The 27,330-nt window shown below is 53.8% G+C and overlaps 10 protein-coding genes across 10 annotated transcripts; 4 read left to right on the forward strand and 6 right to left on the reverse strand.

Annotated features, from left to right (window-relative positions):
* Positions 1 to 209: 209 nt before the first annotated feature.
* Positions 210 to 694, reverse strand: MYCGRDRAFT_94679 (uncharacterized protein; the record flags this gene model as incomplete). Its single annotated transcript, XM_003850969.1, has 2 exons — positions 210 to 253; positions 388 to 694. 2 exons carry the CDS (start codon positions 692 to 694, stop codon positions 210 to 212), a joined length of 351 nt encoding a protein of 116 aa, XP_003851017.1.
* An 890-nt stretch (positions 695 to 1,584) lies between these two features.
* On the forward strand, positions 1,585 to 2,184 carry MYCGRDRAFT_94680 (uncharacterized protein; the record flags this gene model as incomplete). The annotated part of the gene is made up of 1 exon (XM_003850780.1): positions 1,585 to 2,184. The coding sequence occupies one exon, from the start codon at positions 1,585 to 1,587 to the stop codon at positions 2,182 to 2,184; it is 600 nt and encodes a 199-aa protein (XP_003850828.1).
* A 1,166-nt stretch (positions 2,185 to 3,350) lies between these two features.
* MYCGRDRAFT_94681 (uncharacterized protein) lies at positions 3,351 to 4,018 on the forward strand (the record flags this gene model as incomplete). Its single annotated transcript, XM_003850781.1, has 2 exons — positions 3,351 to 3,621; positions 3,675 to 4,018. 2 exons carry the CDS (start codon positions 3,351 to 3,353, stop codon positions 4,016 to 4,018), a joined length of 615 nt encoding a protein of 204 aa, XP_003850829.1.
* Positions 4,019 to 4,572: 554 nt separating this feature from the next.
* MYCGRDRAFT_94682 (uncharacterized protein) lies at positions 4,573 to 5,792 on the forward strand (the record flags this gene model as incomplete). Its single annotated transcript, XM_003850782.1, has 2 exons — positions 4,573 to 5,327; positions 5,477 to 5,792. 2 exons carry the CDS (start codon positions 4,573 to 4,575, stop codon positions 5,790 to 5,792), a joined length of 1,071 nt encoding a protein of 356 aa, XP_003850830.1.
* Positions 5,793 to 8,842: 3,050 nt separating this feature from the next.
* MYCGRDRAFT_94683 (uncharacterized protein) lies at positions 8,843 to 10,384 on the forward strand (the record flags this gene model as incomplete). The annotated part of the gene is made up of 1 exon (XM_003850783.1): positions 8,843 to 10,384. The coding sequence occupies one exon, from the start codon at positions 8,843 to 8,845 to the stop codon at positions 10,382 to 10,384; it is 1,542 nt and encodes a 513-aa protein (XP_003850831.1).
* Positions 10,385 to 12,449: 2,065 nt separating this feature from the next.
* On the reverse strand, positions 12,450 to 13,679 carry MYCGRDRAFT_94684 (uncharacterized protein; the record flags this gene model as incomplete). Its single annotated transcript, XM_003850968.1, has 1 exon — positions 12,450 to 13,679. The coding sequence occupies one exon, from the start codon at positions 13,677 to 13,679 to the stop codon at positions 12,450 to 12,452; it is 1,230 nt and encodes a 409-aa protein (XP_003851016.1).
* Positions 13,680 to 14,850: 1,171 nt separating this feature from the next.
* On the reverse strand, positions 14,851 to 16,097 carry MYCGRDRAFT_94685 (uncharacterized protein; the record flags this gene model as incomplete). The annotated part of the gene is made up of 2 exons (XM_003850967.1): positions 14,851 to 15,764; positions 15,851 to 16,097. The coding sequence occupies 2 exons, from the start codon at positions 16,095 to 16,097 to the stop codon at positions 14,851 to 14,853; spliced, it is 1,161 nt and encodes a 386-aa protein (XP_003851015.1).
* Positions 16,098 to 17,646: 1,549 nt separating this feature from the next.
* Positions 17,647 to 21,329, reverse strand: MYCGRDRAFT_94686 (uncharacterized protein; the record flags this gene model as incomplete). Its single annotated transcript, XM_003850966.1, has 4 exons — positions 17,647 to 18,749; positions 18,807 to 18,950; positions 19,161 to 19,183; positions 20,047 to 21,329. The coding sequence occupies 4 exons, from the start codon at positions 21,327 to 21,329 to the stop codon at positions 17,647 to 17,649; spliced, it is 2,553 nt and encodes an 850-aa protein (XP_003851014.1).
* A 1,242-nt stretch (positions 21,330 to 22,571) lies between these two features.
* Positions 22,572 to 23,234, reverse strand: MYCGRDRAFT_94687 (uncharacterized protein; the record flags this gene model as incomplete). Its single annotated transcript, XM_003850965.1, has 1 exon — positions 22,572 to 23,234. One exon carries the CDS (start codon positions 23,232 to 23,234, stop codon positions 22,572 to 22,574), a length of 663 nt encoding a protein of 220 aa, XP_003851013.1.
* A 1,532-nt stretch (positions 23,235 to 24,766) lies between these two features.
* Positions 24,767 to 25,708, reverse strand: MYCGRDRAFT_94688 (uncharacterized protein; the record flags this gene model as incomplete). Its single annotated transcript, XM_003850964.1, has 1 exon — positions 24,767 to 25,708. One exon carries the CDS (start codon positions 25,706 to 25,708, stop codon positions 24,767 to 24,769), a length of 942 nt encoding a protein of 313 aa, XP_003851012.1.
* Between the last annotated feature and the right edge of the window lie 1,622 nt (positions 25,709 to 27,330).

Here is a 27,330-nt window from a genome sequence, read left to right on the forward strand (position 1 = left end):
TGGCAATATCCATTGGAGCAAGCGACTCCAGTGGTCTACCTCGATAGAAGCTGCTCCCGAAGTATTCCTCGATAGAAGCAGTGGAGGTTATTGCGACTGCTACTGCTTGTTGCCGTTCCGGAAAGGAAATGGACAGTCTGATACTCTGTGGGTAGGTAGAAGGTTTGTTTGCAATGCTTTGCAATGCTTACGGTAGATCGTGCCGAAGATCAGGTCACACGGAGCATCATTCGAGTCGCAAGGCAGTGGCAATCTGAAGATTGTCATTCAGTCATCGCAATTATCTCAATCCTGTCACGTAATCATCCGTCCCACGAACTTCTCGAAGCAAACACTCGTCTGCAATCCCCCAAACACCGCCAGATGAGACTCAGTGTCCTTCCTCACTGTCACTCCCATTCATCCCCCCAACAATGAACTTCGACACTTTCTTCTTCGGCTTCGCAACCCCGAATCTCTCCGCCTGCGATTGCTGCTCAGCTGCATCTTGCTTCCGGCCTTGCTCCTGAATGTCCGCCTGAGCTTGCGGGAATTCGTTATTGAAGCCCCATGGACCTGGCTTTTGCTCTGCGGCAAGTTTGCTCTGCTCTTCGATCCAGGATTTTCGTGGGTTCTCAGGCTTCGGTTCGAGGGAGCCTTTGCGAAGGAACTTTTCCAGCTCGATGGTCTTTGCGGATTTGTTGAGACCGGACATTTCTGCGGTCTTTTGGTTGTTGGTATGCTTGGAGTTTGATCGATTCGTTGGGCTTGTGTTGTTATGATGGTGGAAGCAGGTGTGGTGTGATGATGTTGAGGAACAGGAGAAGGTATGCAACAGCTGGGAGATCTTATAAAGGGCACACTGCTGCTGTGATGCGCCATTCACTGCTGCTATTCCATGTCAGCCGTCGCCTTCCAGCGTGAATAAAGCAACAAGCCATACCAAATATCTTCCTCGATACACTCATGCCTTATCGTCCTGTCTCTCCTCCTGTTCCTCCAGCTCCTTCATCTCCTTCTGGAACTGTCGTCGTTGACGCCGAAGGTCTTGCGCATGTTGACGTTTGGCGTGGTCCTCGATATCTTGCCGGCCATGTGGGAAGTCGTTCATCTCGCTCCATCGCACCTGCCCTTCACCCGCCGCAATCTTCGCTTGCTCAGCCACCCATTCCTTCTTCGCGGTTGGCTCACGAGCGGGAAGTGCTTCGTTCTCGCTTTTCAGGTGAGCTTCGAGCTGAAGCTGCTTTGCTGACTTGGGCAGCTCGGAGAGGTATTTCTCGACGTCTCTTCTTGGCTTTCGGGGTTGGTCTCGCGGTTCTGCCATCTCTTTGGATGAGTGTATACCAGAAGGTATGATGTAGCGCGCAGTGGTATGGTTCAAGAATGCGCTGGAAGAGTGTTGTGGATTTGTCGGAGCACTGCTGTTCTTCGCTGATTTCGACATGTGCGGCCGTCGACTAGCGCGGCTGTAAGCGAGGAAGGCACGCCGGAAAGTGAAGTCGAACATTCGCCGCGCCAACGTCAGCAAACACTTTTCATACCACCAGTTCCTCTCCTTCCAGCTCTGACCCAGTCGCTCAATAACATACTATCCCCATCAACATCATGGATCCGATCGAGATGCTGCACGAATTCCTCTTCTTCGACGCCGACGAAGACACGGCGCCACCAGACGAGCCGGAGCCCTTCTACGACAACATCACCAGCACCGCATTTGAGAGCGACACCATCGACGCTTTCATCACAGCCTGGGAGGAAGAGGAACGCACTGCGGCACTCGCAGAAGACTTTCCCTGCAAAGCACCAAAATTCGCAGAAGGCCACCTCGAGCGTCCGAATTCCGGGACCGCCCAAATCTACAACGCCGACTCAGTTCCTCCCACATTTAAACTTTCAGAACCCGTCAAGGAGGCTCCATACTTTGTTGTAGTGTCAGCTGGCAGTCTGAAGACGAAATGGGGAGTCCTCAAAGACGAGAAGACGAACGCCGCTCGGCTGGAGAAGATACAAGAGCCATGCGGAATTTGCTTGGAGCCGAACGAGAAGCCCTGCGGACCGAGATGCGGGCATCTATTTTGCTACGATTGTGTTTCGTTGGTGCTGGAGTCGCAGATGGAGAGACTATGCCCGTACTGCAGAGGGGTGATGGATTTCGGGAACTTGATTGAGTACGTTGTTTGTGGAGAGGAGACGAAGGAGGATTAAGTAGAACGATTGAGAGGATGTGAGAGGAGCCCGCAGGAGGAAAAGGCTGCATCAATGTGCTGCCTTCGACAGCGGCGAGCAAGTAGCAGGCACTTTGTTGGATCCGAAGCATTGTGCAAACAGACACCCGGCATAACCAATAGCCGCTGGAGCATGATTTAGTAGTATGGAGAGTGGAATATCCTTGGGTGGCAGGAAGTACCAATGAAGCTCAATCAAGTGCTCGCGAGAGTACCGAACAAGGTCGGATGTGACAGCCAGTCAGCATGGGACCACCAAGCTTCGCCAGTCCGGGCAACAAGTTTGCCTGCCTCAATGATCATTATCATCTGTCTGGAACATACTGGGATGATCGAAGGCTGATCGATGTGTCGTAGACCGCAAACGACTGCCACCCTTTGTTCAAGCCGCCGCTTTTTTGGAGTCGCCGAGCTGGCCCCTTTTTCTTTGTCCTGAAGAAGGCACTCCGGCAGCTGGCACGCACCGAACACAACAGTTGTTGCACTCTCTCCTCCCGCACGATCGTCTATACCAAGCTTTCCCAAAAGTGCAGGCAACAATATACTCAAGAATGCCTCAAGAGTCATGCTCGTGCGGCCTCGATCACCTCATTTGAATGTCTCTCATACAGGCATTCCGAGCATTGCTAGTTCGCCTTCAAGATCCGATGCAGCGTCGCGGAGTTATCCACACGGTCGTATATTGGGAGGCTGTACGACTTGGAACATATCAAATCCTCGAGCAGTTCGTCTCAGCCGCTGATGGAGATCTGGACAACACCATCCGTCCTTCGGATGCTCTGTGACCCGATTCATGCCAGCATTAGGAGACCACGGCACTCGTATTCTCATTACAGTCTAAAGTACTTGCGGTCAAGGTCGGGCGACGATCTGTGGGCGAGTGATAGCCGCGCTGCAGTCTCTAGGCTCACACAACTTGATCATGTATTCCATGGCGGAAATCGCTGATCGCAGTACGAGTCAGCCTAGGAAGCAGTTCAACACCTCGCTATCTGTTGCTCGGATCGCCCAGCTCCTTCCCGATTGGGAAAACTGCTAAGTCGCACCCGCAATCACGGCTGCTTCCGTGCCGGGCAAATCTACACTCTGCTCGCTTCATCTTCGATCGTCCCAACGACACATCGACCACTGTCAAGTCAAGTCAGCATGGCCACTCCACGCCGCGAGTTCCGCCATCCTACAGCGGAGGACGATTTCATGGCCGTCGCCACTTACGACCAAGAACAACGTCTTCGGGAGGCCGAAACAGAACCCACTCATGACTGGAGAGCCGCACAGATTCGTCGCCTCGCGAATCGAGTCGAGATGTTCAACTCTGAGCGCGGTGATATGCAGCAGCGCACCGGCAAGGGGCCAGGTTCTCTCACCACCCTCCCTTCCGGCGTCGCTACACTCAAGCTACGCCACTCCGTTCGATGTGAGTGCTACGCCTTCTTTGCACCGGCCAGAAGTATCTGACCGATTTTGCAGGCTGCGTGATGTCCTTGGGGTTCTCCACTCCTATGCACCAGACTTGGGATGATTTCGTCGAGTCCAAGACCTCTGCGCAGCACGTCCACACCTACAAGCTCCAGGAGATCACCCGAAACCTCAAGACGGTGGTGATTGACGAACCTCATGTCCATCAGAGTAGCTTTCGCCAGAAACAAATGAGCGAGTGGTGCATCATCTGTCACGATGAGAGAATTGTCGTTGGAGGCGAAGCGCCCTGCGGGCATGTGTGCTGTGCTCTCTGCATGGTGACTACCGTCTTGGAGCTGAAGAAGTGTCCAAAATGCAGGCACGAAGTCACGTTTGAAGAGCTGCTGTGCTGAAGCGCCCAGGCGCGTGGTCGAAGCTCAAGGATGGAGTGCTGAAGTATGGGCTGTCTGGTACGATGAGCGTGCTCGTGGGCGCTGTGGTGCTCAAGGCTGTGGTCAAGCTCTTTCGATGAAGGACGTGCTAGGGAACCGAAGCTTAGAGAACAGCATCTTGTCGAGGATCACAGAGAGCAAGGGAACAGTGTGACAGGTCTTGTCGATGTTGCGGTCGGATGCCGAGACCTGGAAGAAGGAGAGTTCACTGCCGCGAAACTGCGAGACAGAAGCACGTTCCATCTACTTCTAGTCCCACAGCGACCGATCTGCACTGTGTTGCCTAGCAAACAGAGACTGGGCGAAATCAAATTTTCCAACGTCTCCTCTCGATCATTGCCTTGTGCTGTGCATGTCTAGAGCCCAACCTCCTTTTCCTCCCTGTCCGAAGATCTCAACTTGGTCACGTTTACGCCGCTCATGTCCGGGCCCTCCCGGCGCACAGTTTCGTGAATGAATTTTGATCTCTCTGAACTTGTCCCTCAACCAGCAGCCACCACCACCAAATCCTCGAGATGGCGCCCAGAATCCAGCTTCCGGATCTCACTTCAGCAGACGACTCTTCCGACAACGAATCCCCTCCTTCAACTCCACCGCGCATCGCTTCGCCGCCGCCCGCCCGCACTGCACCTCCACCGCCACAACTACCACCAGTCAACGACACACATCCACCAGGCAGCCCGCTTCCCGACACTGAGACCGGGTCTCCGCCAAGAAGCGCAACGCCAAACAGCGACGATGAGACCGAAGCAGACGAAGGCGACTACACACTGGCTTTCTGGGAATTCGAGTACCTTGTCTCACGCCGCAAAGACCTGGAGCCAGGTTGGGACATCTGGATGAGATTATACGATCGGTTCTGGGCAGACGATCCGTCCAAATGGGCATATCGCAATGAGCTCAAGCTTGTCATCAATTTTCAGCGCGAGGTGACGATAGATATCCCGCAGACAGGGGCAGAGTCGAAGTGGTTCCAGCGAGTACGAGAGAGATGCGGCATTTGCCTCGAGCGCATTGGATATCCCTGGGCGGCGAAGTGCGGCCATGTTGCCTGCGGAACGTGCATGCTGAAATGGTTTGTTGAGAATGGTACTTGTCCGTTTTGTCGCGAAGAGCTTTGGCTGAACGAGTTCACCAAGCTGTGGTTCACGTCATTTTGTAAGCAACTCATACGCTGGGGTCAGTTCTTCGATGAGGAGACGAAGTCGGTTGCCGAGAAGAATCAGCTGTTCATCGGGGTTGGAGGAGTCCGGAAGAAGCGTCGGCTGGCGTGAGATCTTCGCCTAGCCAACAAAGGAAGTCCCAGCGGGACTCGTTGATCAGACCATGGCAATGGCACAAACGATGTAGTATCGTACGGAATTTGCGGGAGAAGTAAAAGCCCGGTATCTGTCCCAATCTCTCGTGTTCGTCTCACAGTCACACAGTCTTCTTACAGCACAATGGCACTGGAATCAACGCAATAGCATCAAGCGTGGACTTCGTAGAAGAAGCAAGAGATATGTGCACATTGATCAAGGCATTTGTCAATCTTTCACCGATCGCGCCAGCCTTCGACTCGTTCTCGATCCATCAAGCACTCAGCTACCGCCACCAACGCTCAAAACCCAAAGACACCAGTACATCCCAAGCCAGGCAACATTCACACGAGATTCTCCTCACACCTCGATACGGGCTCCTGTACAAGTTCTTCCTCGCCGCAAAGGAAATGACTTTTGACGAAACCGCCGCATGAGCCGAGCTCAAGTCCGCCTGCGAGGCGCTCCAGGTCGAACTATTCCACCACAAGGACCTTGCTGATTCTTGGATGGTAGTATGTCCAAGCCGCCATCAGAGCCGCGGACCTTCATCATTGTGATTAAACACTTGCCATTGGATCTGGCAATGGCCCGTTCGGCCAATTCATTCGAGATGAACTCCGCCGCAAGGGTGCACTCGATCCGGTTCAATCTCTGAATACCATATGCAGGACACCATACCTGCAATGCAACTGGTGCAGCTCCGTTTCCTGTTCGGACACCATTGCCTTGAATCGACTGCCAATTCATCTATCTTGGGTCTTGCAGAAGAAGTAATGGAGCAATTTGTATTACCAAAAGAAGTTCTGAATCGACTGATGTCTACATGATGCATTGCACCTCATTCTTTCACATCGTTCCGAAGGCATGCAGAGGTTCGTCGTCCGATCGGTCTCTGGCATGACAGCCGAGCCTCATGCACTGTTGAAGACGCAGCCTGGAGAGCTAACTTTGGTCTGCTGATGTCACCGTATTCGGGATCCTACAAGGCCAATTAGGAGTCGCTGTGATACCACCTTGATCTGGAATCAAGCCCTGCTGTGACGGGCATTCACTACCGTCACCGCCTTTATGGAAGTCTCTCAATTGACCTCCTGCGAGCGAGATCTTTGCACAGCCATCCGCAAGACGTCCCTTCATTCAAGCTGATCCCTCCAATGCCATGTTCAACGCATGACTCCATGGATGGAGGTGCACATGACAGATCACCTTGTCATTTCTTGAGCAAACGATTTAGGTCGAATCATTCAATTCTGCAGTGGCAAGCGGCTCAAGACGTCCTTATCGTTCGTACATTGCCGCTCGCTCGAACATTGAACATCCACACTTTACCACTATGTCCGAAACCTCCAGCAGCCTCAATCCTTGGTGCTCTGTAACAACATTCGCCAACCCTGACAGCGCAGAAGCTCACGGATCTCCTTCCCTGGTTTTCCAGGATGCGGATGGAGACCATATTCAAAGGCCAGTCCCGAGATCCACTCGATTCCACGAGGAGTTTGACGGCCCGGCCATGAACGACTGAGAGGATGGAACATGCGACGGCCATCTTCCTACCAAGATCCCGATCTTTGCACACAGGAAAGCCAGAAGAGTCAGTGGCCTGACGGATCGGTTCAGAGGCAGACTGGTGCCCGAGCTGCGCCTTCATCAATTGAACAGAGTCAATCTGCAGCGCGAACGCCGACAATTCGAAAGCAGATACCCCGGAGATCACTCTGATATTGATCAGGACTCTCCGCTCCTCGAATTCGTTAGTCCGATGGACCCGCAGGCCGGCGACCTGCCAGGTGGTGTACCATTCGAGCTTGAGGTTCGTCCAACTATTTCCACGCACGATTTTCGCAAGCCTGAGGCAACCTCGTATCAGCACACACTCCCGCCGCTTCTCGAGGCGTCGGAAGAGGATCTCAGCCCACCGCACATCCCAACAGAGGACACTGAAGCACGGCGCTCTAGGCGTATCGCGGATAAAGAAGCCGAAGAAGCACTCCACGCCCAGCATCTGGCCGACTCTGCCACGAGCCTCTTACAAAAGCATTCAAGACACCCTGCGGTCACATCTGCTGTAAGAAGTGTATGAAGAAGGCAATACGCCAAACGGAGGTGAGAGTGGAGGACGTCGTCCGGATTGAAACGGCACGCATGAAGACAAAGTCAGCGTCCGAGGACCCCGTCAGAGGCTGGAAACTTTGGTACGGCGAGCTCCCTCTGTGGAAGCCTGCACAACGAAGTGCTCCTGAACATCATGGACACCTGCCCTTCAGCCGACCTCCTGAGCCTCACCAAAACCTCCCGCCGCTTCCGTGAAGTGCTCAGTCTCCGCTGCTCCGAGCGCTCCAAGGACTTGCGCAACACGCATCGGGATCGTCTCGCCAACGAAATGGAACCGATCAACTTCACCGGCTTGACCTCGCGACCGCCATCCGCACGCACTACGCCATGTACAACAAACCCCACCCAAGCCAGTACGACGACTCTGCCATAAGCTTGACTCTGGACGGGACCGGATGATGAAAAATTGGAGACATCGATATTAAGCGGGCAATGGAAGGAAGGAACGACCGATAGCAAGCAAGCAACATGGACTTGGACCGGCGTTCATTACAGTGTTCCACCCTCTATAGCTTCGGACCTCGTGCACGCTTTGTACCGACTTTCCAAAGGTGCTCGATGAGACCATGTGATTCGCCTAGCACTAGGCCATGAAAACCTTACCACAAAGGAATTCCGGGAGTCTACGCCTTGGTACTCTATGGTGACAATAAACAATAGGCTGTCAAGATTGGTACAAGCGGACATCTCTCCAACCGGTTGAGAGAATACCTCGATGAGTTGAGAGATCCGATGAAGAGCAGGGAGTTGTCCTGGTCGAGCTGCCTGCTTTCGAATTGTTCGTACAGGGCCAGAATCTCACGTTTCGAATGTCTACGACGAGCTGCCGCTCGCAAGCCGACATGGGACACCTTACGGAATCTTCTCGATTCTTGGCGTATGAAGAGGAAGCATGTCGGCAGGCACTGGCAAAGTTAGCAGCAAGCAAATACAAGCAAGCAGATAGCATAAATCTAGTCTTCTGTTGCGGCTTTCTTCAACTCTGCCCAAAGAAGACTCATGCAGCGTGTCTCTGCAGTTTTGACGACTTGTATACACATAATCCAGATCATACCTTTGAAGCTCTCTCGACTGAGGGCATCATGCATAGATCGAGGCGTCGCGTCTTTCTTTTCATCTCTCGCCCAAAGTCCAACGGAGATGCGGTTCAAAGGGCGTCAGAGATCGACCTCCTTTCTTGGATGACAAAGCTCGGCTTCGCTTCACGTCCGACTCCTGCAACCACTGCGCTTCAACTTTTTAGCTTCAAATTCCAACACACGACATCGTTGAACACTCTCAACAATCGACATCTCGACAGGAAGACTCCGTTCGCTCTACAAAGTATGCGCCAGCACTCGCTCAACTGAATCGATCGCTAACTGATTGCAGCATGTCTCCACCACAAGGGAAATTCACGAACGACGAAAAACGCCATCTGCAGCTCGAATTCGCCGAGATGTATCGCAGCATACATGCACCTACTCCAACGACCAGCAACAGGCCTGCGAACCAGCCTACGAATGACACTCCAGCACTTGCGCCAACCAACGAGCCGACGCATCCTTCAACTCCCCAGCCAAGCTCCGCGCCGCCACGGCAGCATCTGCAATACGAGCCATATGCGCTCAACGACCCGGCACAACGCGCCGGCTTCATCATCGCGGGCGCAATCGAGTGGGACATGTGGGTGCAAGGCAATCGCGGCGACGTTGCTATGGCCGAAGGACTTCAACAGACTGCGGGCCTGAGCGACCGCGGAGGAGCGGACGACGTGTTGCTCCAGCCATCACAAGTTGCGGAAGAGGGAGAGGAAGAGAGGGAGTTCGACGACGAGTTCGATGACAGCAATGTCCTGGCATGGCTCGCAGGAATACCGGAAGACCTTCACAACCACAACTTCGTTCCTGCACCACAAGAAGCTTTACCTGCACTTCCGCCAGCCGAAGAGGAGGATGCACGCGACATTGCGCATCTCGGCATGTACCAGTCTATGTGGGCCAACGATCCTCCTGTACAGCATGCGGCCGTCATCGCTGCAAATACCATCACTCGTCCAACACCGCCAGGAACGCAGATCCAGCCTGCTACACAAGATGGAAATCCATACAGCACACTCGACCAAGACGCGAGTTCCAACGATGGAGCAATGCGCCGAGGTAGTGGCAAGGAAGTCAACAAGCCAGGCACGCCAGTTACAGACGAGCATCAAGCCATTGTCTCGCCGATGCACTTTGGAGACCGCAATCGCCGCGAGATGCTGCCCATCGTCCGTGAAGAGGATGTCAACGACTCTGTCTTTCCTCCGGTGACGCGAACCGAGCTCCCTTCCTTCGGCCTTCAGCTCGGTCATGAAGAAGGTAACACTCAGCAGGCCACCCGGGCAGCGGTTCCTGATCCCTCACCTCACTCAGGGGTCGAGTCGGCTTTCTCTGCGGAGACATACCACTCCGCCTATCATCGCCCAAACCACTACACGGGTCGGTCTCAGGCCCCACGCGACCTCGATCCGCCTGAACTGGTCGCGTCGCGCGCCCGCGGAACTTCTGAATGGCATGAGTGGATCATGACCAACTCGCGCTTCCCACTTCCTCGCCCCCACGTTGAACGCCAAATCTTCAACTCTCTCATCCCAACTCCAGCAGATACACTCCTTGATCCACCGGCCAACCCTGCCGCCGCTCAGCAGGCTCTCGATCGACGCAACGAGCTTCTAGGAGAGCCATGTTGCATCTGCTTCGAGGACATTCGAGAGGCGGCTGAGGCACCGTGTGGACATCTCTTCTGCACCAAGTGCGCCATCAAGGCAGCCATCGAGCGCGAGAAGTGCTCGATGTGTCGGGCGATGATGCTTGCGACTGCTCTGACCCGCATCCGCATTCCGGGTGGAGAAGAGCCGGAGTTCAGGCACCAGAAGCGTGGAAGGCTGGGCTGAGGACGTGGTGGGGAGGGGAGAAGAACCTACGAGATGATTGTGTGCGGAGGTCAACGAGGATGTATGGTTGCGGCAGAGAATGGTCTTGGCAATCCCAGCGTTAGCAGCTTCGTTGATATGGACTGTTTTCAATGATAGTGCAGCGCCTGTCACATAACGCATGTCCAGAACAGAGATTCATACTTGTTGTCTCATTCGTCCGTTGATGTCCTGTACACTGACACCTTCTTGATCTCACATATCTCCGTGCCCAGGGCGTCAGCTTACGGTTCATAATAAGCTGCCTCCACAATATCGCTGGTCTTGAACGAGATGTGATCTTCACCGTTCCGGCAAGCAGATCTGTGCTGGAATCGCCAACACCACGTTCAATGCGGTGTTCTGATGTCTGGACTCGGGTCGGACGGTCACACACGAGACTCCTCCGCGGACGTGACGCTTCGTATCGTGCAAGAGTCAGCTCGAGTCTAGTTGTGTCATTGCAGGTATTAAAAAGTACAATGTGGACGCTTCTCAGCGATACAGTCACAGATAAAGCGGTCGTCTCTCTTAACAAATGTGACATCCTCGATACCCTATTCCAGTTCACCTCCGATCCCTCCGCCAAACTCCTGCCCGCCGGCGACACCCCGGCTTACCCTCGAACAACAGTGAAATACCCCCTCTTTTCACTCACCTCTAAGCCGGAGCTCTCCCGTGTAAACGTACGAGAGCTCACCGAATGGCGCAGTGGTAGCGACTGACACACAACTACAATCTTTAAGGTAAGTAAAATCGTGATATTAACGTGGTACAACTATTTAGAGGTGGGTGGCACCACCCGTCAAAAAATCCCTATCCAGGGGGGGTTTCAAGGTTCTCGTCCGGGGGTTCATTGTTTTGCTTCGTAGTTGGATTTTTGGAGGGTGGAGCTTTTGCTAGGCCGAGGAGGGCGGAGGCAGGGTGATGGGACGACGGTGAGGTATGGAAGGCGATGGAGTTAGGAACATCAAATGAGTTCGTGTCATTTTTTGCGCCTCGTGGAGGCGAGAAGAGTGACGATGATCTCTCTTGACCATAGAGTGTCTAGGCGACGACTACACCGGAGTCACGTTGGCTATTCACATTTTGCAAGCGACGCGAAGACCCACACCTCACAGGTCAGAAAGCTCTGCAATATGGGAAGGACCTCCATCGGAATCTGGTTTTGCGCTCGAGATCTGTAAGCTCAGCCTGCAACCGATCACCGTGACGCTCGCAAGCCACGGTTGGAGCGCGTCGAGACACGTTGCCACAGCACGTCTCAAGCCGTGACGGCCCAAGTTGATCTCTCCAAACGAACGAAAGACGTTTCGACGCACCTGGTAGTCCCACTCATCAACAAAGTTGGACGGAGCAGATCAGATTGCCGGCAGTGATGACCTGACGAAAGATGTTGCAGTGCGGAGTGAGGGCCGTCCTGTTATCACCTGACCAGAGATGCGATGGTTAGGCCTCGAAAGTGGCACAACAGCCTAGACAGCAGTTCCCTTTTTACGGATAGCAGTGCCAGGCAACTGTTATCTTGGGGCGTTGAATGGAGTCACAAGCCGTGTCGCATAACGTCTGCTACAGCTGGTTGCATTTTAAAGGAGGAGTGGTCATCGTCGCTTCGAACGAGACAGGACAAGCTTCGAGATGTTTCAAGTTGCTCGGTTTCATACAGGCTGTGAATCGACATTGAGTGCCAGGCAGGACGCCTCGTCACGTCAATCATGTAGAAGAAAGGGAAAACACAGCAGGCCTGTTGCCAACCTGACTTCTCTCTCGCCTGTCGCGAGTCGAACCCAAACGGGTCTTCGCCAAAATACAGAACACGCTCGCTTCTCCCGACGTTCCAAGATGCAAGGCGAACAACGGAGTGTCCCAGCTGCAGATGTGGAAGGAATAGCAACCAGTATGCCGCGATCCGACGCGATTTCTCGCACACCCCTTCATTGTACTCCCAGCCCGTGATCACCAACGAAACAAGGCGCCACTCCGCACCGCAAATCATGTTCTCCAAAACGCCACAGCGTCAGCAAGTAGTGATCACAAATTCCCCTGCTCACTTTTTTGCTTTCTTTGGACGCACCCAGTAATCATCCCTCCGGTCTCCACGTTCGCGACGAACGCGCTGCGTTGCAGAATGCTGCATGATAATCTCTGGCTCCACCCACGGAACCACCTCGCGAGGCGAGTCGATCAATTCGCACCTCGGAATTTGCATAAGACCCGGACCCTTGATCGGCGGACACAAAGGCACTCCTCCCAGACCAGGCATCGCCTCAACCCAGTCGACGCCCTCCATGTTGTTGAATCGGTTAAGGTGCTGGTACAGATCGCGATAGCGGAGTCCTTCGCCAGTGGTTGCGAGAAGCATCGGACCTGAGTGAGGTTGCCAGCTGCTCTTGTGGCCGTAGTGGTAGACGATCTTCAGAGGTGCTCGGACCAGGACTTCCTTCACCGGAGGCTGTGTCAGGAACATGTCCATGCAGCTGGACTGCTCGTTGACGGTGCCGGCCATGGCGTCGAACTTCAACTCAAGGTCGGCCCAGATTGGCGCGCCATCAGGTGTGAAGTTGTGCAGTCGGATGTTGGCGTCGACACCTCGATACTCGCAGGCATGAATGCTGGTGTCGTTGAAGAGAAAAGCGTTGAAATGCACGGCACGAGATGGTGCGCCATACATGATGTGGCCCTTGGTGAGATTGAGCAGACGATCTTGGTCGGTCTGTTCTTCATCCGATTTTGGCCGCAGCATGTGATTCTTCATGGAGGCAATGAAGGTTGGATCGACTGGTCCTGCATTGTAAAATGCAGCTTGCAGATATGCTGGCGTAGTCTCGATTGTGTTGTGGAGGCGGGAGTTGAGTTGGCGAAGATCGAACAGTTCCCTCGCTGGAAGGAAGTCGAGGAGGTGTACGATCAAGTCTCCACAGCCGAAGAACTGAGCGCAGGCTGAGCCTAAGACCTTACAGCACTTGTGCTTGCATTTGGACTTGTCGAGGCAGCGGTGGTGGCATGGTGCATCATTCTTGCGCTTGGGTTTGCCGACACGTTTCGTGCGCTTTTGAAACACTCTGGCCGTGTACTCGGTGACTCCGTCGGTAGTGGTCCGAGATATCTTGATCTTGAATTTGTAGAAGACCTTTTTCGTCGACTTTGAGACTCCCTTCGACGCGTGCGAGATGTTGCCGACGCTCTTGCTGGCTGAGGACAATGCGCTTTCCGTACGCTGGGGTTCCTCGAGTGAGGCGCGCATTGTTTCGAGTGCGGATGGGATCTTTGAAGACATTTTGTCAGCTTGTTGTCGACAAGTCGGAATGGACGATACTCACGGAGGAGCGGACTTGTACAAGAAATGAAAGCGCAACGAGCTGCTGGAGTCTTTGAATCCAGAGATGCTTCAATGTAGATGAAGTGTGTTGTTGACGGAGAATAAGACGAGCAGAAGGAAATATTGAATATAAAGTGGCTGAAGGAGCAAGCCGCCGGCACAACCTCGCTGGGGGGTGGCCCGGGAGGCGCTAACGTATGAGTACACGGCGTATTTTTCCAAGAGCCAGATCTCCTCGACACGCAGGAGGTGCTTGATTTCGAGGTCGGCGATACTCTCCTCCATGACATGGTTCTGCCGTTGAGGAAAGAGAGTGAAGTATGAATAGAAGCAGGGTAGGGAGCTGTTGCACGACTGAAGCCGTGACTCGACCTGAATGTGAGCTCAAATGGAGGAAGAAGGCAGGTAAAGAGAGTGACTGGGATGAACAGCAGTGCCGTCTCACCTCATTTGCCATGCTTCCTACGCTATACAGCATGTTTGTTCATTGGGAGCTTGTGAAGGACCTGCTGGACGGAGCTCTGACAGAGTTCCTCCCCTGGTGTCCGGGAAGAAAAGTCCGTACTACGATCACTTTGGCACTCTGTAGCCAATTACGGTCGTGCATGCTACTCATGATACAGCTGCGAGATGAAAGCGTGGCTTGAAAGGAAGTACTTTTGTTTGATTCTGCAGTTTGCTACGATCTTTCTAAGTACCAATGTGTGCTTTGTAGTCCGTGCGGCACTGGCACAGACCAGGCTGCTGCTTTCAAATGCGGAACACAAGAAGTAGTTGTGAGCTCGAATGTATGTCAACCAACAAGCAAGCATTAGGTCGCACAACGGGATCCAAAAGCAAGAGTGAAAGTCAAGAAGCAGTGCTGAAAGGGATGGAAAGGAAACTTTTTTGGAGCGCCATGCTTGGCCGCAGTGCACAGTAAAGCGCAGGCCTTGACTCGTAAGAAGCCGATGGGATATCGGCGCCTCTGACTTGGCCAGTGTCGTGATAGCGTTGTTTTTCCATGCAGTGGCTTGGATGGCGTTGTTCCATTCGAGCCTTGCAGGTTGTCGCTGTAATCACTGTCACTCATTTTCCTCAGCCGAGAGCCTTCCGTATTTTATGAAACGAAGCCGAGGACGCGTGATGATCAGCGCTTCTTTCGCTGGGCTCTTGGCATGACATGCTCTCCAATCGCCTCGCACCTCGGAATGTGAATGATGCCTGGCCCGTCGATGATCTCGACCTTCTCAAAGCCCGCCAGCCCCCTGAAGCTATTCAGCCATTTGTGGAGGTCACGGTAGCGGAATCCATCGCCGTCCGTCGAGAGCAAGAGCGGGACCGTATGTTCCTCCACCCACCCATATGCGATGTGCGTGGCCCGCTGATGAATGTCCACAATGACCTCTTTCACTGGCGGCTGCGTGAGGAACATCTCCATGCAAGAGGATTTGTCGTCCACGTCGCGGATGGCATCGAACTTTGGTACCAGGGAAGTCCAGAGCGGCGCACCATCTGGGGAGAAGTTCTCAGGCTCTGGATAGCGCAGGTCATTGCGGTACCAGCAGGGAGAGGTTGCGAAGAGGAATGGGTTGATTCGGACCTGGCGAGAAGGCGCATCGATGACATCATACTCCTTCACGCCCCAGAAGCGTTGTGCGTCCGTCTGCTGATATTTTGACACGGGTTCAAGCAGTGCTTCTTTGATGGAAGCATGAAAAGTCTCGCCCGTCGGCTCGGATTCGAGGAACGCAGCCTGGCGGAAGGCTGTAGATGTCTCGATGGTGTCCTTCCAAGTCTTGTTGACATGTCGAAGGCGGAACAGATCCTCTACTGGCAAGGATTCCAGCAGGCAGACGAGTACGGGAGGCGAGTTGATGAAGTCGTCACACGACGGCCAGGCGGCGAGGATGAGCGGTACTTGACAGCACTTGTGACTGCATGCCGCTTTGTCCTCGCATTTGTGACCACAAGAGGCGCCGACGACGGGTTTGGGTTTGTTGACGATGCGTGGCGGTGCGATGATGGCTGGCTGTGCCATGATGCGGGAGGATTTGCGCATGGCTGCGAGTGTGGTTGACGATAAAGGCTGCTTTGACAAATGTGAGCATGCTGAGGTCAATCAGAGAGGCTTGTTGGTGAACACTCACAGTTCCGCTGCGTTGTGTGCACAGGCGTGTAGTATTGGAGTTCGACGGCGGCAGCGAGCGATGCGGCGTCGGTCGTGACAAGTGTGGGTGTATGAACTTGGATGAAAGCAAAGCAAAAGCTTCGTCGTGAAGTCGGGAAAGATGCTTGGCCAGTCGGCGGCGGACCCAGCTCCGGAGAGAGGTCACTCATTTGGTGAGATGTTACCAGAAGTAGGCCCATACGAGTCGCTGGCGCTGTACCATGCATTGCGAATACGGTTCCTGCATGTCGAAGTGGATATACTGACACCCATGCGGTGCCACATGTATCTTTGCTCCGTTTTGAACAGCCGTCATCGGAAGGCTGGCATATAACGACATCCTTGACCCGGTAAAGACTATACTTGGCCGGATTTTGCGGCGGCGTTGTTCACATGGTTACCATGCTGCAGGTCATCGAAGCGCAAGCAGATAATGCATTGAAGAGGACAACGCGGAGAAGAGACTGGAAGACAAACCGCGGCATTGTTCCAACAAAGCACAGCCCGTAATTGCCCAACCTGGGAACCTGGGTAACACTCTCGATCATCTGACATGCCGACAACACGATGAAAGGCCTCCGCCATGCTGCAGATTTAAAGCAGAGATGGGCAGTGCCCAATGCTGGAGCGTTTCCATCCGGCCGTATGCACTGCACGACTTTGCAGCAGATCACAAAAAGCTCCACAAGACCGAGTCTGGGAGGCCATCGGGAAGGCAGTTCAAGATACACAGGGCGCCTGTCTTCTCGTACTCGCTGGTCTGACTTGATTGTCAGAAATGATTGAGTCTAAACTTAAGATCGGGCCTTCTTCTGGGATCGATCGATTAAAACATCTGCCGCCGCAGTCAGATCTCCTGGCGCTTCTCGTCCTACTGGTTGGCTCAATCAAATTGATACCAGCAGTCATACTGAGCATGATGCTGGAAGCGGGCACGAAGGGTATGGTGGAGGATGGAAAAGGGCGGAGATCTTCGGTAAGCGACCAAGCCACAGTGACAGCCTAATGCTTCTGCGAAAGATGTGTCGGAGTCCTGGTCGAAGCGAAGCCTGGCGGCATGGATCAGGGCGTCGGTCGGTCATTTGTTACGACATGATCAGCGGTAGCACGACGGGCCTCCTCTGCGTGGTTGCAAGTACCGAGACTGCGGGCGTTACGTTATTCGTTGGGCCAGCGGACCTGGGTCCCATGCCTGCTACCGGCGACGAGGCGGGTACAAGCACTCCTCAGCGGGCCAGGAACGCCAGAGTTAGAAAGGCGGGCTTCGATGTGGGTCCCACATTCGACACGGTTATGACCAGAGAACACAGGAATGGAAAAAAAATGATATCGATTGAACGCCGTACAACACTCGCTCCGCAGCAGCCAACGCTGTTGTACCCCGATCCCGAATCGCAAAACCATGAAATCCACTCTGCTCTCCGCCGAGACAGAGATCCGCAGCAGCGCAAAAGAAACCTCAGAACTGCACAGCTGTGGTGCACCACATCTGTTAAATTGGATTCATCGTCAAGCATGAAGCGAAGCCCAGTGATGCCTCTCGCAGAAGCTTCTGACTCCCAGCCCGTAACGAGAGAAAAGCAAAACGCCAAAATATAAGCAAAAATAAAGCAGAGGTAAAGAGATCCAAACGCCGAGATTGAACAGCGTTCTTGAGAGCTCATGGTCACTCCCGACTCCAGCGGCGTAAGAGAGTTCTCAATCGCGAGAGCCTCCCTCCGATGCATTGAACGGCGGTCCTATACTTCCGTCCGGAATATGGTCATCGCTGGACAATTACGCCAACCAATGATATTCGCGTTTGCTGAGGACGCGATTGCCATTCACATCGAGAGCCTCACACCTAGGAATGGTAATGTATCCGTGACCAAGCTTTTCCTCGGTCACATGCTCGACCCCTTCGCGTGCCCGGAGAAGATGGAGAAACTCGTACAGATGGCGATACCGAAGGCCATCCTCTTCGTCCGTTGCCAACAGTTGTTTGGGCATAGCATAGAATGTCAGGCCGTTGTGTCGATGATGTCGACCGTAGAAGCCGTACTGAGGGAAGTGGACGAGGACTTCTTTGACGGGTGGCTGTGTGAGGAACATTTCCATGCAGGAGGAATCGTCGTTGAGCAGGACGTCTGTCATGGGGTTGAACTTGAGGTTGAGATGGATGTAGAGGAGATGGCCGTCTGCGGTGCGCTGGTCCTTGTGATCTGGCTGTCTTCCAGTGGTACCCAAATCGTCAGTGGACCAGAGAACGAAGAAGAAAGGGTTGACGCGTACGCGACGGCCTGGTGCGTCGAGGACAGTCTCCGCGAAGATAGGTCTGATGAGGCGGTCCTGATCGCTGTGGGCGTCTTTCGTCTGAGGGCGTAGGAGTGCCTCCTTGATTGACGCGGTGAAGTTTGCAGCCGGCTCCGCGTCAAGGAACGCAGCCTGGCGGTAGTCTTTTGAGGCTTCAATCGTGTCCTTGAAAATCTTGTTCACCGAGCGGAAGCGGAACAAGTCTTCTATCGGCATGTGGCTGAGAAGAGCGACCAGCATATCACCACAGCTGATGAAGTCGTCGCATTTGGGGAGACTGTACAGGCGCAAGGAGATGTTGCAACATTTGTGCTTGCATTTCGTCTTGTCCGGGCAGCAATGTTGACAGGGCTCTCCGGCCTTCTTCTTGGGCTTTTTGACTGTAGGCGCGACCGGCGGTGGGCCAGTTGAGCTTGTGCTTGTAGACTTGCTGATGCGTGCTGATCTGCGCAAGGCCTGAACTGCAGTTTTCTTGGCCTTTGTAGACTTGCTGATGCGCACTGATCTACGTAAGGCCTGAATTGCAGGTCGCGTGGCCTTTGTTGACTTGGCCATAGTGTCGACTGCAACCTGGACTATTCTTGACTCTGTAATCGGAAAGGGGTCAGTCGGCCATCGAGCATGAAAGCGCAGCCAATACTCACGAGTGTGGATTGCCGCAAAGAGCCTAGATGCGAAAAAGCCTGCTTCGGAAGATCGTGTCCAGATGTTGATAGATGAACATGGAATGTTGCTGGTGAAGCGTGGGAGGGAGTCGGTCGTCGGAAGACGTCGGAAAAACGAATCTCCTAGCGTGCTTAGTAGCGGCGCGCTAGTGTTGGAGGAATGTCAGTCGAAGGAACATATCTTGGATCATTGAGGTGTCCGGCCACGCTGGCGAGGTCAACGACATTCCATTGCGGCGTACGACCGCGATGAGGCTGGGAGAATAACAAGGAAGTGAGGCGATACAGGCCAAGACATCATTTCATGTAGGAAGCGATGCCCTCGACACGTACTCTGCGAAGGCTTAGGCTCTGAGCTGGACACAAGTCAAGCGAAACAACGTACTTCGCAGAGTGTGGTCATTCCGCACTTATCACGCATAGGCAATTGACCACAGCGACGTGCCTGTCTACTTGAAGGCAGGAGATCACCGTAGACGCAGCAGGACAAAGGGCGTGACGGCTTCGGCGGCCGGTGCCAGAGGTCAAAGAGGATAATGGATTGCCTGAAACGTTTTTCTGTTCTACTACCAAATTGTACACAGTCCACTCCATGTCGTATGCCTGACAACCCCCGCTGCTGTCATCAAAATCCCCGTCAACCTCCTTTCGCAGATGACTTGTCTCGCAGGAGCCAGAACAGAAACACTGGACGCCAAAGCGTTCAAAGCAATTGTCTCGCAGGAGCCTGAACAAAAAGCAGGACGTCAAAGCGGTCAAAGCAACAAATTCAGCCTGCGATCGCAATCCGAACAAGTAAAAGCAGCGCAATGCCCAGCTCCAAAGCACCTCGCTGAGCTTCTTCAATTAAGCAAGGTTGTGACAAAACAGACAATGCCGAACGAAAAGCAAACACCAAAAAAGCCCCAACAGTAACCTGTCCCCACAACGCCTTGTTGCGTCGCGCGAGTGGCATATCCAGTCGTGGACTCAAGACTTTGAGCCTCCCGCAAACACCTTCTTGAAGCACCGTGCATCAAATATCGTTTCCAACAGTCGATCGGTCGCTCCTCGCTGCGACACACACTGGACGTATCGTGTCTCTCCAAGCCACCTTGGTCGGCAGCCACTTCAACGCTGCAAGGACTTCTTGAGGACTGGCAAACCATGGTGATTCAGGGCTTCGCAACTGGGGATGAACGCGGATGCCTGACTGATGATATAGAGCACCCCCTCCCACCTCATAAAACGATTCAGGTGCTGGTACAGATCGCGGTATCGCAGTCCTTCGCCGTCGGTCGCAAGAAAAAATTGCTGGGGAACGCCATGGTTGGGATCATCATAGTGTCCTGCAACGACTGCATACTCGAGGGCATCGAAAACCATCTCCTTCACCGGCGGCTGGGTGAGGAACATTTCCATGCAAGATGATCTGTCGTTGAGGCGTGAGTTGTTCGCGGCGCTGAATCTCAGCAGCATCTCGGGACAGAGCATGACACCATCCTTTGAATAGTAGCGAGGGTCCGGAAGAGCCATGTTGTGGCGTCTAGCCGCAGCCACAGCATCGGTTAGGCTGGTCGACGCCAGAATGGTGAATAGGAATGGGTTGACGCGGACGGAACGATACGGCGCGTCGATCGGACGGCGCATCCATGGTCCTCGTAAGAAACGATCTTGGACTGTGTCGCCGTCAAGAGTCTGTGGATCCAAGAGCGCATCTTTGATGGAGGCGCGGAACGACGGATCCTTCGAAGGCTCTGCTTGGAGGAAGGCTGCCTTGCGGTAAGTCTCGGACGACTCGATCGTCTGCTTGAACATCCGGCTGACTTGGCGAACGCGGAGGAACAAGTCCTCCATTGGGAGAAATTTGACCATGCACGCAATCATGTCGTCGTTCTTGACAAAGTCACTCGCTCGCGAGAGATCGATGAGGCGCAAGGTGATGTTGCAGCAAAGATGTCTACAAGTGGCTTTATCGCCGCACTTGTGTTTGCAGGAATCGTGGTAGGTTGGAGCTGGCTTCGTCGGCTTCTGTAGAGGAGACACGAGCGCATCGGAAATCGTGCCGTTGATGACCGGCGCCGGGGTGGGGATGCAGCATGCATGCTTGCAGGTAGCCTTGTTGAAGCATTTGTGTCCGCAGGAGGTATCAGATTTGGCTGGAGTCTCGTTGACTTCTTCCGTGAGGGTGGAAAGGCACTCAGTCGTGGTCTCGAGAGGGTGATTTGTGGCCGGCGATGGACTGCTCTGCTTGCTCTTGTTGACTTCCTCCGGGATGTTGGAAAGGCACGCAATCTTGGCTTCAGCGAGGTAGCTCTTGGCCGGCGACTGACTGCTTCTCTTGCTCCTGTTCCTACTGCTCCTGCTGCTCGTCCTGCTGCTCCTCTCGGTCCTGTCGACCTTGCTCGATGAAGCTGGGACTTTCCTGCTGGATCGCACCTTGCTGATGCCGCTCGCGGCTGATCCTGCGCCTACTGCGCCCACTGCGCCTATGCGCTTCTTGTTCTGTGCACGTTCATCCATCGTTTCGATCGGAAACGAGATGATTGGGTTGATCTGCGAACTGTCAGTCACTGCTGAAAGGCGAATGAAGGAAGCACACACGATTTGACGTCCACGCGCGAAACAAACCGTTGTTGCGGACGAGGAGATTTGCAACGATTTGGAGTGTTGAAGTTGTTCGTGTTTGGGTCAGAGCAGCGGGTGGAAGTAAGGTAGAGATAAGATGGTGCGGGAGGAAATGTCGGGCCCGCTCGGCGGGACTCGGGTGCGGCCCGTAGCTTGAGTACGGACGAGACGTCGGTTAAGGGTCAGTACCAGAAGGAGGCCTATGTTCGCCTGCGAAACGCATAGTCGTACAATCCTGGATGGATATAAAGTGGTAGAGGACGGAACATCGATATCGAATAATTGTACATGCTGTTCGGCGGCTAGGTCGTTGTTTTTGAACCGGAATACGACGAGCGGACAGGACCAGCCGCATGCTTCCAAGACCAAAGGGAGAGCTGAGTAAGAGAGTAAAAACGGTTTACGTACAGCTAGACAATAAGTCGAGCAAACAAAGGCGCCGACATGATAAAGCCCTTGCACTTTTGAAGGACTCTTGACGGTAAGACACCGCTTCGCCCATCGAGAAGTGTTCGGCACTCTCGAGTTGAACCCGGCCGCATACATTCTAAGGTATGCGGTGAGCAGAGCTTTGAATCGTTGTGATCCAGCAATGCCCTGACTTCAAGGAGCTCGTAGGATGGTCAGCTCAAGAAAGACAGTGTGATAAACAGATTGCATTCGCTTTTGCTGTGTTGAAACCAAACACCCTCCACTTTTCGAACGATACAACTGTATCATGAGCCGTCTTGAGACAATCGAAAGCCCTCGAGTCCACAACGTCAAAGACAATCCATTAAAGCAGACCACAGCCGTGGCCAAGTAAAAAATCAAAGAGCAGCCCAAAGCTCAAGCATAAGGATCCGCGTCGAGCTCCATGTTGATCGACGTTGGTAGACACGACGATCTTGGATCTCGAAGGCATTTGCAACAGTGTAGGACTGGTCCAAACAAGGAATCCCTCGAGTGTCCTCAGCATCGCATGCAGCAGTACACCTGTGCGGTATGTCCCAGATCTCGGGCGACCCACTCGCATCCGAACACGGTCCCACGTTTGAACCCCGGTCGTCATCCTCCAATGTCAGGGTAGGACTCGCATTTCGTGGAAGCCGCGGAATGCCATGACGGGTCAAGCCTGGCGATGCGCGTCCTTCCTGATCACTCTGCATCGTGGAATGTAGCCGTTCTGCCTCGATATGGGACAGGGTTGGAGGTCACCTGTCGCATCGGTGGAGCAGCTGAAGTGTTCGTGGAGGTCTCGAAAGCGCAATCCATCGCGGTCGGTGGCGAGGTAGTGAATTCCTCGCCATCGTTGCGGTGGCGAACTTGTCTACGGCGAGACCCTCCAAGTCTCGGGAAGCCGAACACGGGGACCGCACTGTCTCGGACCTCGACCCGGACTTCCTTGATTGGAGGTTGTGTCAGGAACATGTCCATGCAGGTGGACTTGTCGTTCATGAAAGAACTGCCGTAGCTCTGCAAGGGCAGAAGAGGTATGAGAGTGTCGGTCTCCTGGTTGTGCGTGGTGAGGAAGAGAAGTGGATTGACGCGCACGCTGCGCATCGGTACGTCGATGGCGAACAGCTGTCTTGGAATGACCGTGCGCTGATCAATGCTCGTCTGCTCATCTCTGGTCTTGGAACCGATCGTAGGTTGCAAGAGCGACGCACGGAAGTTCGGATCACCGGGCACCTCTGCCTCCAGGAACGCAGCTTTGCGATATTTTGTCGACCCATCGATCATCTTCATCCATACTTTGCTCACCTGGCGGAGCCTCAACAACTCTTTCACCGAAAGGAAGTCGAGGAGGTAGACAGCCATGTCGTTGGTGGAACCGGAATTCATGAATCCATCGCAATGCTCTCTCTCCCTGGTGATGTTGCAGCAACTGTGCTTACAGGTCGCTTTGTCGAGACAGGTGTGTCCGCACGATGCGCCGAGGTGTGGTGTTGGTTTGTTGACTGGGAGATCTTGGACGAGTGAAGGAGCAGAGTTCGTGTGATTGATGGCCTTCGCAACGAGGCGTGCTGACGAGCGCATGGTGCTGAAGTCTGTCGCTTAAGCGATGGAGGATGATCTGAAACATGTCAGCGAATCGAATCGGGATCACGGAGGCAGTTTGTACCCACTGCTGACTGATTTCCCGCGGTCCATACAGCTCGACACGGCGATCTCGAAGTGGCGCAGATTAACGTATTGAGAGAAGTTGAAGCTGGTCGTGGAACCCTAAGGGAAGTCAATCGGTCTGACTTCGGCTGTGCTTTGGATCTGCGTCCCACGTCGTCTTTCTCTGCCTACACGCACGCTGGCGAGCCCGAAGCGTGCATTATGGATCGAACAACGCCTGTCACGTCGACATACGATCTCGAACACCAGGTTCAGGCTCGGTCAGGATGGAGACGCCTTGTAGTCGTGCGTGCAAAGCACTAACCGATCAGGGACAGCAAAGAAATCCATCTGGGCCGAGATCAAACGGGTGCGAATCCCACAGCCTCTCCTCACAGCTGCAAAATGTTGCATCTCGTCTTGCCACTTCAGCAAGGCGGTGCATGCAGGCCTTGACGGCTCCGAATCAGTTCTGGTCCAAGCTTTGAGTGCGAGACACGTTTGCCGATAGCAACGTATTGCGATATGTTGCCGATAGCGCTGAATGGCATCGACCGCGGGCAGCTCCCAAGCTTCGAGCCCTCGACCCCAGGGAGGCAGTTTGGTAGTCAAGATCACGAGTAGACGTAGACCCAATCGCACTGCTTGTTACAGCCAGGGAGGTTGTTCGCACGGTGTCTGACAGTGAAATGATCGAAAGCCATTGGTCAGCCACAAGATCTTTGCATTACAGATCGCAACCTTCTCGAAAAGACTGCTTTCAATCGGAGCGGCGACGGACAGCTCGCATTTGCCAATCTTCAGCAGAACTGGAGACTCGATCATGACAGCTGCTCACCGTCGTCCAGCCGGAAGCGGCAGGCATGCAGAACAAAGGGACGCGGGATTTCGACAGCGGAAACGGTTGTCTGATACGCTGTTAACGTATCACGATGACAAAGGATGGAGATCAACGTGGGGAAGGCTCTCTTATTTAGACAGTCAAAGTACCCCTCGTACTATAAGCCAAGTTCGTGGAACGCTGAGCTATCAACTGCTGATGTCAAACAAGGCATCCAATCGCAGCACTCGACATCCACGCAACGTAGCCAACAAGATAAACGGAACGAAGCGTGTACCTCGTCTCAAGCGCCATAAAGGAGCGCAGACACTCATCCCAAAGCTCTCATATCCCTATAGCCGAGCGGCTTCAGCCCTTCTATCACGGAGCAACGATGATGACCTCCATTCTTCCACATGCATACTGCTCAATCGTCCAGAACGATGACCACATTCGGCTCTCCATTCTCGTCCAGCGCCTCACATCTCGGAATCGTAACACGGCCTGTGAACCACAGGTTCCAGAAATTTCCGGGTCTTGCCCCCGGTCCCAGAAAGTTCATATTCAAGATCCGATTCAGGTCTCGATATCGAAGGCCGTCACCGTCCGTGGCAAGATAGTAGTCGGGCCAGGCAGTGCGAGGGAAGCGATAGCGGGTTGCGTCCCTCTTGACCAGGACCTCCTTCACGGGCGGCTGCGTGAGGAACATGTCCATGCACAGAGACTCGTCGCTGATGCGTGGATTATACTTCTTCCTGCCTTCGAATTTGAGCTCCAGGGTGGCGAACAGAGAGATCCCGTCAGCGGTGTAGTTGTGCGGATTCATGAGGAGCGGATCGCGGTTCTGGTCCACATCGGCCAGGCGGTTCGCAGGCACAATGCTGAAGATGTGAGGGTTGATGAAGACACGCCGAGCTGGCGCGTTGATGATGGTGGTATCGTTGATCCTGATGAGAAGTTCCTCGTCAACCTCCTTCGCGTGCTCAAGCAATGCGTCCTTGATCGATGCAGGGAAATCTGGATTGCTGGACTCCTTGGCTTCGAGAAATGCCGCCTTGCGATACTTCGTCGAGCGGTCAATGGTGTCTCTGTACGTTTTGCTGACTCTTCGTAACTTGAACAGCTCTTTGACAGGGAACACATCCAGGAAAGCAATGAACATGTCGCCCTTCATGAAGTCGCGGAATTTAGGCAGCTCCCATACACTGAGCGAGCGCTGACAGCAGCTATGCTTGCAAGCGGTTTTGTCGGCACAGCGGTGACGGCATGATGCGGCCAGTCTTGGTTCCGGTTTCTTCGGTGCTGCAGCTGCGTACGAGACCACTGCAGAAGACACTGTCTGCTTTTGGACACGGGCTGACTTGCGCATCGTTGCGAAAGCGAGAAGTTGTCTTGTCAGAAATCGCAGGTCAGTCACTGCGAGCCCGCGTTGTTACGAACCACTCACATGTCTGCTGTTGTATGTGTGGATGCTGTGTGCAGTGTCAGTCGGGCGGGAACAAAGCTGAAGGCGGTACGGACGGTGAAGGATGAGCCGACAGAGGATGAAAGAAAAAGGGATGAAGGATGAACAAAGAATCGCGGTATCGTTGTGACTGTTTCAGGCCTGCGCTCGCGGTTCTGGCCACAGGTCCGGCCCGAACCGAGCATGTATTGCCGTGTCACCGACGGAAAAGTGCAAAGTGGACTCATGTGGATCGATTACCGACGGCGAAGAAGTATCATAGCCAAGTAAGTCGTCCTTATACTGAAGGTGACAATCTGCAACCCCTTTGTACTCGAACCGTGTTGGGTAACGGTTAGCGAGTAATCGCAATGCAGTTCAAGTGTTGGACATAGGCTACAGGAGACCGAGTCTGCGAGTCATGGTGCTATGTCGCCGGAGAATAAGCCCTTGACAAGGGGTCTATACCAAGGCTTGCTGCACAAACTTGGAAGTTGGGACGAGAATCTGCCGATCAGCGACCGCCTTTCTTCGATCGCTCTTCGAAAGATGGCGGAATATGCCATACCTCGAGCTCTGGCTAAGCAAGCTCGGCGGAGTTTGAAGCCAGTCGAGTTGTCGAAGCTGGGGTCGCTGCATCTTTGAAGCCAACGATGGCTCCTATGATGTCCGATATAGGCTGAAGAATGGCGAGACCGCGAGTGCTGCCGCCACCAACGCCACGACAGACCCATGTCCAGTATAATAGTCGTCCCACTGTACATATCGGGCGGCCAGTCGAAAATCGCGCTCACGTTCCTGCTGTTCGTGGTTCAGGGGGAGCAGCGGTCAATCAGTCTCGGAGCCGCTCGAGTCCGACATGTTGCCGCAGCAAACGAGGTCGTCACACCCAGCAACGTCGTAAAGAAGGAAGGAGGCATAACAGCCGTCATGGCGGCATCTCGCTTTGCTCAAGCAGCGGTGACGACACAATGAGCCGAGATGAGGGTTGGGTTTCCTGATGACTCTGGATGTCTTCACGGTTCCGGACTCTTCAGCGACTTGAGGTTGGTTGCCCTATGACACCGGAGTTCGGAACGAGTACTTTGAAGACCTGCTTTGCCTGGATCCGGGTTGACTTCCGCATGGTGTCGACTGCGAATACCTTTGGTCTTGGTGAAAAGGGCCTTGGATGTTCGGAAGGCTAGTCAAAAGCAAGGTCACGTTGTGGGCTACTCACAGATCAATTGCCTGACGTGGAAGATGGACGATATGCATCCTCGCCTCGTATTGAGGCGATTGAATAGTGATGCTGTTAAGGACAGATCGCAAATCTGACGACTTTTCTAAACCTGGTCTGAGCATAACTTTCGCAGTCCATCCAATAAGACACGCATTCCACTATCCATGCATTGTCTCAGCCATGCTCTTATTTCTGACGCATGTGGTCTCTCAGGAGTCAGTATTGTCACTGTTCCGGGTGGAGTCGCGAGTTGGCAAAGGCTCCATAGGAGGGTAGCACATTGGCAGGAAGGGAGAGGAGATCGTGCTCTGTCGGTGCCATTATG

This window comes from Zymoseptoria tritici, chromosome 7, assembly GCF_000219625.1.
Source record: "Zymoseptoria tritici IPO323 chromosome 7, whole genome shotgun sequence".
Taxonomy (NCBI): domain Eukaryota; kingdom Fungi; phylum Ascomycota; class Dothideomycetes; order Mycosphaerellales; family Mycosphaerellaceae; genus Zymoseptoria; species Zymoseptoria tritici.